We start from the raw sequence: 12,253 nt of genomic DNA on the forward strand, positions 1-12,253 counted from the left end.
AAAAAAGGGAAAAAGTAAAGTTTTGGAAAGACTTATAGGTAGGGGAATAATTACTTAACTGTAAATTTTTTAGATTGTACTTGATATCATATTGCAAAGAAATTTTTTAGAAGAGATAAGATATTAGGAAAAGAGCGTATAGATTTGGGATCTAACTTGGAAGAATTTAGGGTTAGATTTGGGATCTAACTTGGAGGAGACTATGACTCGATTGGGAGGTAGCATTAGAGGAACAACTCCTTCGATTAATATATGACCAAAGTTTTAGAAAAGGTTGTTTTAATACTTAGAATTGAGAGGAATATGATGATGGTATATTTTCGATCAGGTCTGCTTGTAATATGTTGCAAGGAAACTCTAAAGAGGAAGAACGACGTATTTAAAACATTATGGAGTATAAGAGTAATCCCCAAGTCACAAATATTATGATGGAGAATAGTATTGGATACCAACAATTGTTAAATTAATTGCTAGGGGTGTCAACTACAACATGTGAGTTGTGCTTAACATTTGATAAGAGTGTAGAACACTTATTCTTTTTTTTTTTTTTGTAAAGTATCTCAAAAGGTATGGAACATGTGTGATAGTTGGTTGGAGGTGAGCTAAGTACATCATGTTGAAGCTAGGGTCAATTAACACTTCCATGTTATTAACCTTAATAGTAGGCAAAATATTATGTGGAGAGATATTTGGGTAGCTATTGTTGGGGAAATTTGGAAACATAAGAATGAGGCAATCTTCAAGCAAAGGAAAGTTCATCCTGAAGAAATATTTGGTATTGCTCATGTGACAACTTGGCCATGGATGAAACATAAAATCCCTACTGTAAAGTTCTCATATAGTGAATGATATATTTTTCCTTTTGTGTGCTTAAAATCTCTTTGATATGGTAATTATTGTGTATTTTAAGTTTGTCACATAAGCAGGTGTAGGATTTCTATTAGAGGAAGGGACCAAGGTTCACAAGAAGTGTAAAGTCCATTTTTTAACATAACTTGAAACTTCTTATCTTGATTGTTTTGAAACATGAGAGTGGAACAACATACTAATGTACACGTACGTCTCTATTTCTATTGTCCTTATGGATCACAAAATTTGAGTACTTTTGATATGTTTTGTTTTGGGGTACAAATGATTGTGATTGTATACAAAATGGTTATCATGTCTTTTGTTGTGCTCATGATGCTAAATTTTTGCAATTATCTCTACTTAAATGTATAAATATTGTAATTTTTTAAAAAGATTAAAACATTCTATAAGTGTCCTACTTTATTTATTATTAATTATTTACCGATAAAAAGAAAACATGTTTGTTAAAAAATTTTTGATACTTTCACAATTTTTTTTTGACAAACTAATAAACTCTTCTTTTCAATCTAGCCGAATGTTGTTATTTTATTTTTTTTCAAGCCAAAGTATTTAACCAAACCAATCTTGTTAGTTTCTGACACACTTCGAATTAGGATAATAAATTAATTTTAGGCACTAAACGTGATTCAATAAAAAAAATAAAGTATTTTTTTTGTTAAATAAAAAAAATGTTTTGAAAAGATGCAAAATAAGAAAAATGATAAATGGATGTTGGCAAGTAATAGACTAATCCAGCATCGTTTAAGTAGAAGTGCGGAAGTGCAGTATTTAAGAGGCATAAACCTCGTCGGTTTGTCTCCTATGATGTGATACAGTGAGGGGAACGATCCTTCCCTTTCCCCTTGTTCCTCTGCAAATCTCAAAACCCTAGCATAGCACCAGAAAATGGATGACGACGAGAGAGAGAGGTTACTGGAGAGGGAGAGATTGCAAATCCAGATGATTCGCCAGCTCGATCTCGAGCACCTTGAAGTTGAAGAAGTCGATTACTCCGATGAAGACGAAGACGCCGACACCGAGGTGGACTCGGATTATGCGATTTTACTTTCACAATTAAATTCGCCCAGCTCTCCTCACTCTTCTGCTGAATTCACTTTTGACACCTATATCACGCCGTTGCATACGTATCTCGGTGGTATGCATTTGTATTGTATTTTTATCCTGAGTATCTGCGTTTTTTTTTCTGGAATACATTTGCATGCTGCTCTGTTTTTTCCTTGCAGACGTCGAAGACACGCGCCACAGGACTGCGTTCTTGGACGGTGGAGCTGTATTGAACATTCCGCTCTTTTGTCTCCGAGGTATCTGTAAAATTGATGTTAAATGGATTTTGAAGCAAAGTGATTCATGTTTTTGTGTTTTTGTTTTTTTTTTCTTTTCTTTTCTGAAAGCTGAGTTAGTACTGAATCTTAACATAATCTTTTTATTCTGCACAAAAGTTACTTTAGTTTCTTCAATTCAATATCAAGTTGGGATTCAGTCAATTTGTCAACATGAGACCAAGCATGCGAACATTAACATAGAATCTTGTTAGCTGGCATTTCAAAGTGATTTTGTATCATTCAACAGGATCCAAACGTGCATCCTCTGCATTCTTAGACGGTATTTTGCTTGTTGATGAGACAAAAGTGAATTATTAGTGAACAGTTTTTTGAAACTCGTACCCCCTACAAGGTGGAAAATGTGTAGACAATTAGACATTGTATTTTAAGGACCACATCGTGCTCCATTCTCATTGTTGTTAGAATAGCAGGATTTTACCTCTGTACATTTTTCAAATCAGATTTCGGTTTAGTCTCTGCCAATTTAGAATCGCTTGTGTCTGGATAGAATTGGAGGTTCGCTGAGCCTTTTTATTGCACTGTCTTGTGGTGTTTTTGGAAACTTTATTTTTATTTATTTTTTTCCTTTATCTGTATGAAACTTTGGAATATCATTTTGAAAAATGGTATATAACTTATTTCCTCCTAGCTTCAAAGAGGCAAATTGTTGTCTTCTCATATGGCTTGCCTTGGTATTTTTTTTAGGTTCGTTTTATAGTTTAACTGTTCCTTGCAATATTCAGGAGTCGTACCCTTTCCCGGGGCTACACTTCCCCTTAGAGTTATTGAACCTCGTTTGGTGGCTGCTGTGGAGAGAGCACTAACTCAAGATGATATTCCTCATACCATTGGTGTGGTATGTTAACTTCTTGTGATGACTGTTTACTGTTTATTCATTCTTGTAATTTAGTTTTAATTTTTCTCTTAAACATAATGAGGTGTGGACATGTACTTGCCTTTCAGATTCGAATCCACAGGGATACTGCAACACATAGGACGAAATCAGCAAGCGTTGGGACAACTGCAGAGGTATTACTCCTCAACTGATGTATCGATACACATTCATGCCTACATGTTACCTTTCTAAATATAAATAAAACACACATCATCTGTTTAGTATACAGAATTTATGAGTAGCACCTTTCTACTTCTCCATAACTTGTCTTTAAGAAACATTATAAAACAGCAGCAAGTCACTTTGCTTCAGAAATGTAATGTTGGCACAGCTGCACTATATATCACTCTTTATTTGTATTTGTGCAAAAGCTGTTCTAATGCAACTGTGGATGCTATTGTTACAAGTTTTAGTCTCCTTTTTTTTTTTTGTTTCTACAATTAGACATTGGTGCCTATAGTCTGTTGGTTTATATTGCTTGCTAAACTAATATCTACAGATTCGACAATTTGGGCGTCTTGGGGATGGTTCACTGAATGTAGTTACCCGTGGACAACAACGATTTCGCCTAAGACGGTCCTGGAATGATGTGGACGGAGTGGTTAGCAGAATATTATTATCTTTACTGCATCTATATTTTTACTAACTTGGGCATTAGCTATGTAACTTAAGGCTGACAAATCCCTCATTCTTTGTTTGGTTGGGATGCCTCCTTTTAGCCTTATGGAGAGATCCAAATTATTGAGGAAGATCTTCCAGTGAGAATTCCAAGAGATGCTTTTGGCAAATTAGCACCATTGAGTAACATGCCCTGTAGTCAAGCTGTCTCACATTCGGTGTCTTCACCATATTCTCATACTAAAATGCAAAGGTCAAAAAATGAGGAAAGTGATTCAGAACCAAATTCAGAAGACAGTTTTGAGAATGAACTCTCACCGGTGGAAAGGAAAATCCATCTATCAGTTGTTGGCTCCAGCTATGTAGATGATACAATGGATGAATCAGCAAACAGCTGCAACCCTAAATTCATGTGTAAGTCAGATCAGGAAACTAGATCCAATCTGGATTCAAGGATTGGGAATTGTTCCACTTCTGGAAAGCAGTCATGGAATGAAGAGCTTAATAGATGTAAAAATATATGTGCCTACACATCTCATAAAATTTCAAAAGCATTTTGGCCCCACTGGACATATCGGATGTTTGACTCTTATTTGCTGGCACAGAGGGCTGCAGGTAGGCTTTATTTTGCTTCTTTTATCTCCCAATTAGATATTTCTTGCAAATTTCCCCTCGTCATTGTTATGGCATCACTATTATTGGCTAAATAAAAGTTCTGGTTATCTTTTCTACTTGCTGGTCTGTTAGTATTGATTTTAAAATTCAAAAAAGGTCATGAATGGAAAATTCATGAGCAGGGTGTGTAATTCTAGAATTTTCAGAAATGGTTTGGCAATATATATAGTAATACTGTATTAATCTGTGTTTTTGTCCATTTATTTATTTGTAATTGACTGAAATTTAATAATGAAAGTCTTCATTTTCTTAATGAAATCTTTACTATGGTATAAACAATTAAAATTAAATAAAAGATTAGGTGTCCGAATTTTGAATTTTTTCTGTAAAACAAGTATGTAGCTCTTAGAATAAAGGCTAATGGTTCCGTTGTGTTGATAATCTATAGATATGTGGAAGCGAATAGTTGGGGTGCCTAACATGGAAAGTCTCGTTCAGAAGCCTGATGTTTTATCATTTCACATAGCTAGTAAAATACCTGTGTCTGAGTCTACAAGGCAGGAGCTTTTGGATATCGATGGCATTGCTTACAGATTGCGTAGGGAAATTGAATTACTAGAGAGCATTGATCTTATCCGGTGTAAAAGCTGTGAGGTAATTGTTTCTTGTGAATATTGCTTGGGAATAATACAGAGACAATTTCAAATGTGCAAATCTGTTTCAACCTTCATCAAATGTGGAAAGTAATATTTCGCACTCTTTTTCACCATCTTAAAATTTGCAGACTACGATTGCAAAACGAAGTGATATGTTGGTGATGTCGAGTGAGGGTCCTCTTAGTGCTTATGTGAATCCAGGTGGTTATGTGCATGAGATAATGACTCTTTACAAGGCAAATGGTTTATCTCTTCTTGGACCAGCAGTGGCTGAATACAGTTGGTTTCCTGGGTAAGTGTCACTCCATTTCCGTATTGTGATGTTAGGAACATAGTTTCTTTAGGGTTTAGAAGAATTAGGTATGCCAAAGGTCAAACTATTGCATGCCGTGAATCTGTACGATGTTTCGTTAATGGTTATTAAACATGTATATTTTCTCACCTAGTTTTCTGTCCTTTAAATATGGTTGGCCGGATTCTATTTTCAAATATGGTGTTGGATTTGTCCTCTCTTTTTTCAGAGACATTTTCCACCTGATATCTGGGTTTTGAGGAAAGAAAGGCAAAAGTATTTTTCTTTATTTTATGCAGGGGGAGTGGAAAACTTTCCATTAGCTTTTTCTTTATTTTATTTTCCTTCTGCTCTATGGAAATTTCTATTATAAACAATCCAGAAAAAATGGGGTCTTCGCAACGTCTTTTCCCATGGCCGTTTTTGTTAATGTCTTTCCATATTTCAAAGGAACGTCTCTGCTATACCCAGCAGTAAAAATAGAAAAAGAGAAAAGGATGAGCTACTAGTTCCCTACAAAGTGGACGTATTTTGCAACATGTTTTTCGTGAGATTAGTGCTGAGGATGCTACATAATGTCTACATGTACATGGTTATTTATTGAGAAGTAAGAAGCTCAAGTTCCAATGTGGTTTTTTTGGCAGGTATGCATGGACAATTGCTATTTGTGCTACGTGTAAAACTCAAATGGGGTGGCTTTTCACGGCCAGGAGCCAAAAACTAAAGCCCAGCACTTTCTGGGGGATTCGGAGCTGTCAACTTGCAGAAGAAAAAACGCGAAAACCTGTAGTTTGATATTTATGCAATCACCTATGGATGAAAAGCCATGTCCAAGTAACTCGGCATGGCTAATGTATATAATGCAGCTTTCTTGTTGCACTGCGCATGTTGATATTAATAATATTAGAAAATAAATGTTTGTAGCGGCTTGGAAGAAATAAAGTGACACATAGTAATTTTAAATGAGAGTCATTGAGAACTATTGTAGCTGTCGTGTTTTCACAGGATAGATGAAGAAGCGCCTATTTCGTTCCAAAGAGTTTGATGTCTTGGTAGAAGTTTTTGGATTTGTTCTGCCCACACTGCAAGCTAAAGTTCGTTTTGGGGGAATAATGTGCAATGTATGAATTACCTGAACAATTATATATTCTGTTTTTATTTTAGTTGTTTGGTTTTAAACCCTATGTAAGTGAACATGACTCGTATGAATATGGCAAGCTTGGATTAATCTGCCTAAATTTCTGCGACACTTCATATATAAACATTTTGACACCAACCTTATGAAGTGATTATCATGTTTGAAACAAAGTTACTATAGTTTTGTGTAAAACACACTACCAATTTATCTTGGTTTTCTTTTGTTCACAACATTTGGAGTCCTGATGCTGTGTTCTTTTTATTTGCTCGCTATTATTTTATTGCGAGACGATTCAATATGTAACACATTTACTGTGTTAGTAAAGTCTGCAAAATGTGGGCAAAATACGCAAGAAAAAGGCTTTAGGGTTAATATTTGTAAAATAGTAAAAGGTGAATGACAATATGTAATTAAACCTAGTTTTAATGAATTATTTGTTTTTAATTATTATACAAGAAAATAAAAGATGAAAATTAGAAGAAATTTTTAAAAAATTACTTTCATTAGATGGAACATTTATAGAATATTATTCTGTTTAATATATTTTTATCGAGTCATATTTTCTAAAATTTCACCATTAGAAGTTAATTTCACGTATATTACATAATTTATTTAATTAATATCAAATTATGCGATTGCGTTTTATACAGATAAAAATTGACAATATATATTTTTCTGAAATATTTTGAAATACGAATCATTTAATATTTTGTTGCTGTTGAATTTTAACATTATACATATATATAAACAATGCAAGCAAGCTGAGGGCACTATCAAAATCATATTTCATTGAGCATAAATTGGAATATATATATATATAGTATTCCCCGATACAAACAAAATCCTTGAAGAATAAGCAATTATTCAAAGTTCAAATGGCAATGCCTTATACCACAAAACTAACAAGCAATAAAATAAATCTGTTCCTAAGAAGCGTATTGTGTACTCAACGGTAGCTTCGGTAGCCTGGGCTGTACATGCAACTCTCTGCATATTTAACAAGATCCTTTGGTCGAGGTAGATGAGAAGCCAGACCTGTCCACCAAACAGGGAAGACAACATTATGAACTGAAAAACAATAACATCATTAACCAGTTTTGTCTAAACTGAAAACACTTGAAGAAACTCACCTAGATCATATGTCTTAGCCGCCACTTTAGCAGCAATGTGTGCTGATATCTTCCTAATGTTTGAGAATGGAGGGTAAATCAGTCCCTTATCATAGTTCTCCTCTGATACTTGTGCAGCCAAAGCTTCAGCTGTTACAAAAAATGAAAGGGTCAATCAAGTCATCTATTTCATCATTTTCTATACATTTTTTCACACTCTTCAACATTTTTTTTCTATGTACTCACAGGCTGCCAGGAGCATCTCATCACGCACACGGATTGCACCAGAGATGATCAAACCCAAGCCAAAACCAGGAAATATGTAAGCATTGTTGGCCTGAAAAACATAATAAAAAGGTTAGCCAATAGTTTGGTAATGTGTGTCTGTTGAATAAGAATATGCTTAGCGAGTTTTAAGTTAAACCTGTCCAGGAACAAAGAGTTTTCCTTCATATTCAACAGGATCAAAAGGGCTTCCACTGGCAAAGATCGCTTTACCCTGCAAAATATAAGAGACGTAACGCGGTAAGCAAGATTTTTGTTTGTTTATCTGCTTTATCTTTTAACTCGCAATGTGTTGTTCCTTGGGCTATGTAAAAATGAAACAAGGAAAATTTACCTTGCTCCATGTGTAAGCTTCTTCAGCTGTGCACTCAGATTGTGAAGTTGGGTTGGAGAGAGCAAGAATGAGTGGTTTCTACACGCCAAGAAATATCACAGACATCAGAGATATAATCTTGTAGTGAGGTAGCAAAAAAATCATCAGAGAAAGCCAGAAAGAACCTCATTCAAGGATGCCATGGTTTCAACCACTTCCTTGGTAAATGTCTTCCCTACTCCAGATGATCCAATCAAAACGGTTGGCTTGATTGCCTGATAGAGAGTGAATTGTAAGTTAGTGTTCCAGAACTTTTAAATATTACATGAAATTAAGGAAAAATCTGAGACACTTTCTTTACCTTGACAGCATCTAGTAGCCCCTTCACAGGTTCATGCTCATGTGCCCAAGGCTTTTTGAAGTGCTGAAGTGATTCCAGACGAGAGCTAACAATAAGTCCCTGGAACGGAACAAACTTGCCATGAGAAACTATGGAAGAAAAAAAGTGTAGAGAAGGAAAAAAAGAAGATTTCATTCTTGTTTACCTTTGAATCCACAAGCCAGATCTTCTTTCTGGTCTCTTCCACTGGAGCTTTTGTCTGGCCAACAAAATAGTATTTAGATACTTCATAAAAATGAATAGTATTAATGAAGATGAATACAAAAAAGCTATATACCTGCTTTGAAATCTCAAGAGCAATCAGTTCTGCTATACCAGTTCCAGCCTTCAACAAACAAAAGATACAAGCAATAAGAAAATTCCTCCCAAAGAAATAGTTATAATCATGCATTCTTAGAAATCATGTATTACCAAAATGAAAAAAATGGAAGATCTTACCTCTCCAGCACCCAAGAACAAGAAGGTGTGGTCAGCTAAGGTTCCCCCAACTAATTTCAGGGATGCAAGCAATCCTGCTAGCACAACAGATGCTGTACCCTGTATTTAATCAAAGTTCACAATCATTAGCGTGAATTAAAATAAGAAACCATGCACAATTTAAAAACCTTCAACCGTTCTACCTGGATATCATCGTTAAAAACAAGATGAGATGAACTGTATTTTTCCAGCAGATCAAATGCATTATGATTGGCGAAATCCTCAAACTGAAAAAGAATCAACAAAATTAGTAAAACTATGAACTCAAGCAAACCAAAGCCACTGACTGCAGGTGTTGAATCTGATATACAACCTGTATGAGAACTTTCTCTCCATAGTTCTGCTTAACTGCGCGCATAAACTCGTCTAGAAGCTCTGCATATTCCTGAACCACAACAAACAATTATCATGTTAACAGAGAAGAAACATCACACTCAATAACTATTGTTAAAAAAAATGTACATTCAGTTTTATGCATGCAGTGCCAAGGATGATCATACCTTCCCAGTTGCACGCCTTTGTCTAAGCCCAATGTAAAACTCATCATTCAGCAACTTCTCATTGTTTGTGCCAACATCAATGGTTATAGGCAAACACTAAAATCATAGAAGATCACATATAGCAAATTAATATTTGATAAACTATGAATGAGGGAAAGGAAAAGGGAATAAAAAAAACAGAATTAAGTAGTTCTTACAGACGAAGGACGAACACCTCCTAAAGCAGTATAGAGAGAAAGTTTCCCAACAGGAATTCCCATTCCCTGACAAAATGTTAAAGAAAAATGTTGTCATAATTTTCTTTGTTCATGATGCAGATTTAAGAGACTAGTACTTTAATTTTTTTTTTTTTACCTGGCAGCCAAGATCTCCAAGTCCTAATATGCGCTCACCATCGGTCACAACAATAACTTGAATACTCTTTTCTGGCCAGTTTTTCAGTACTTCAAGGATCTTGCCTCTGAAGAATTGAAATCAAACACTTAGTATTTTCTCAAATGCTTGGTGAAGAAACATAATAAACGAGCAGTGTCATAAAAAAAAAGGCTTACTTTTCCTTCAAACTGATATATAGACCCTGAGGACGCCTAAAAATGCTTCCGTATTTCTGGCATGCTTCTCCAACCGTTGGAGTGTAAACAACAGGAAGCAGTTCCTCAACATTATCCATCAGAAGCCTGTAGAACAGCCTTTCATTCCTCTCCTGTCAATAGAGAAATGTCAGAGACAGTGAGAAACTCAGAAGTAATGGTTCTTGGTTATATGTTCCTAACACTAGCATATGTATTCATAAAATCCAATTTTTAAAAGAGAGTACTAGATGGTATATGCACTTTACATGGACAGAGTTATAATTCAGAAAGTACCTGAAGATCCATCAGGGCCATGTACCTATGGAGAGGAACCTCATACTGGCGAAGATTGTGCATCAACCTCTTTTCCTGAACATCAAAATAGCAAGGGAATTTAGCCAAAAATCCTGGGAGATTGCACAGCATCTAGCATACCATTTGTATAAAGGGTATATTTAGATGCAATTTCAAGTCTTTTGGTTCTGTTCTCTGATCAAAATAGGAGTTTCATGTGTTGTAGATGACATCAATTATCCTGTGACAGAGACCAAGTGGGTCGGCTCACACTTAAGTAAAAAGAATTGCGTTCTGGTTAATAGCTATAGTTTTTAGCATGGTGGTAAAGGCTCGATCCAACAATTGGTATTAGAATCAAGATCACGAGTTCGATTATCAATATGAAATCACGTGCACTTAAGAAATTGTGTCCAAGTTTTTTCTTTGTGTAAATAAAGTAACTGAACGTGATACTAAGAAGCAAGTAACCTGAAGTTCCTGATTGAAGACAACTGGGGGCAAAAGGCCACGCAAGTAATGAGCATCTCTCTCTCCCTCACTAAAGGCCAGCCCTTTGTTGTAGCGTGGATCTCTCAGTAAACTGTATCCACTGTAGACAAAATTGCAAATCCTTGTTACCACATCAAATTCTAACCAAGTAAATCAAACATTTTCATTGAAAAAAAATAAAATAAAACTAGTCATGGTGCAGATCACACATAATAAGTCAGCAGAACAGTCTCATAAAACTTTACATCCATCACATAAGTCCACTATCTCGTGATCTACCAAACCCAGTACTCAAAACAACACATAGTCCAAGAATGCCATGAAATGTGAAAAAAATTCTCCTTTTTTTCAGAGATAATCAGAAAATAAGTCTGGCTTAGCCAGAAATGAAACTCCCCCATTAACAAGATGACAGATAAATGACCACAGATCCAAACATGTAAACTAAAGCTACAAAAGACAAAATTCCATGTTGTCTTTTTCGACATGTAAAATGTTAAGTAGTGATACCTGGCCACAGAGAAGGTCCATGGAGTGATAAGATGGTCCTCTGTGGCACTATCCTCACCATACAAGTCCCTTAAACCCCCACCATTGCTATAATTCTTCGTGACAGAAACCTCACCACCGTTCTCCTTCAAGGAAATGCTCGACATGATCACTGGCAACAACTTCTGTACAACAATGAGAATGAAATCAAAATCATGTTCAGTGTATCCACATATGCAAGCAATGATTTCCACCACTTACTTTGTACCTAAGCAGACAAAAACAAGCAGCGGAAAACAGAACGCGAGTTTGGTATGTGTCCGAGACAACCTTGTAATGAATCTATATATAAGCTCTCAAGACACCTTTTTTATTCCTTTTACTTGTTTTTTTTTTTTTTTGTTACGTGACAAAACTGAGCTAAGTTTCAACGAGAATGGAGATGAGAGTGGACCAGTGGCACGCGTAATAATTAAATAATGGAAGAAATTTTATTCCTTTCTGTCTCCTATTACAACCCTAATAACATTTATTACTTCATGTCATAACATATCATGCAGTGATTAAAAAAAAGTAAATGAAATTCAGAATGAGAAAGGAAATTACTTTTATGTGTGGTGACAGAGTCCTAATATTGTGTCTATGGCTATTGAGGCACATCATATTGACTTGGCGGAAGATTTAAGTGAAGATTTTTAAAAGAAGCTTTGCAGATTCTCCGCGTTTGGTTGATGAGTCAATATTGCCCTACTCATCTAACAACTGCTGCTGGCGCAAAATGGTTAACAGATAGAAAAGTTCTGTTCTTTATCCTATTCAATTCAATACAACAGAAACCTTTCTCATTCGCACATGCCATCTACCCTTCTCACAAAATATAATAATCTTATTTTTTAGGTTTAAATATCTCTCTAAA

General features: G+C 35.3%; 2 protein-coding genes across 4 annotated transcripts; one reads left to right on the forward strand and one right to left on the reverse strand.

The window, feature by feature from the left end:
* Positions 1-1,606: 1,606 nt before the first annotated feature.
* Positions 1,607-6,558, forward strand: LOC114164064 (protein cereblon). The gene is made up of 9 exons (XM_028048543.1): positions 1,607-2,005; positions 2,094-2,171; positions 2,936-3,048; positions 3,156-3,221; positions 3,587-3,688; positions 3,807-4,320; positions 4,769-4,974; positions 5,105-5,268; positions 5,913-6,558. Exons 1-9 carry the CDS (start codon positions 1,756-1,758, stop codon positions 6,061-6,063), a joined length of 1,644 nt encoding a protein of 547 aa, XP_027904344.1. The 5' UTR covers positions 1,607-1,755; the 3' UTR covers positions 6,064-6,558.
* Positions 6,559-7,195: 637 nt separating this feature from the next.
* Positions 7,196-12,112, reverse strand: LOC114162179 (NADP-dependent malic enzyme). Of its 3 annotated transcripts, none has more exons than XM_028045972.1 (20): positions 11,944-12,112; positions 11,359-11,522; positions 10,828-10,948; positions 10,357-10,431; positions 10,042-10,193; positions 9,845-9,950; positions 9,688-9,753; positions 9,491-9,586; positions 9,304-9,375; positions 9,134-9,217; positions 8,952-9,050; positions 8,791-8,838; positions 8,659-8,712; positions 8,475-8,573; positions 8,299-8,388; positions 8,135-8,212; positions 7,940-8,014; positions 7,762-7,852; positions 7,537-7,665; positions 7,196-7,441 (listed from the first exon to the last, which is right to left on the reverse strand). In XM_028045972.1, exons 1-20 carry the CDS (start codon positions 11,998-12,000, stop codon positions 7,353-7,355), a joined length of 1,845 nt encoding a protein of 614 aa, XP_027901773.1. In that variant the 5' UTR covers positions 12,001-12,112; the 3' UTR covers positions 7,196-7,352. The 3 variants fall into 3 exon arrangements, with proteins under 3 accessions (XP_027901773.1, XP_027901776.1, XP_027901775.1); XM_028045975.1 differs by lacking the exon at positions 11,944-12,112 and adding an exon at positions 11,606-11,717; XM_028045974.1 differs by lacking the exon at positions 11,944-12,112 and adding an exon at positions 11,599-11,710.
* Positions 12,113-12,253: the final 141 nt, after the last annotated feature.

Source organism: Vigna unguiculata, chromosome 9 (genome assembly GCF_004118075.2).
Source record: "Vigna unguiculata cultivar IT97K-499-35 chromosome 9, ASM411807v1, whole genome shotgun sequence".
NCBI classification, from domain to species: Eukaryota; Viridiplantae; Streptophyta; class Magnoliopsida; order Fabales; family Fabaceae; genus Vigna; species Vigna unguiculata.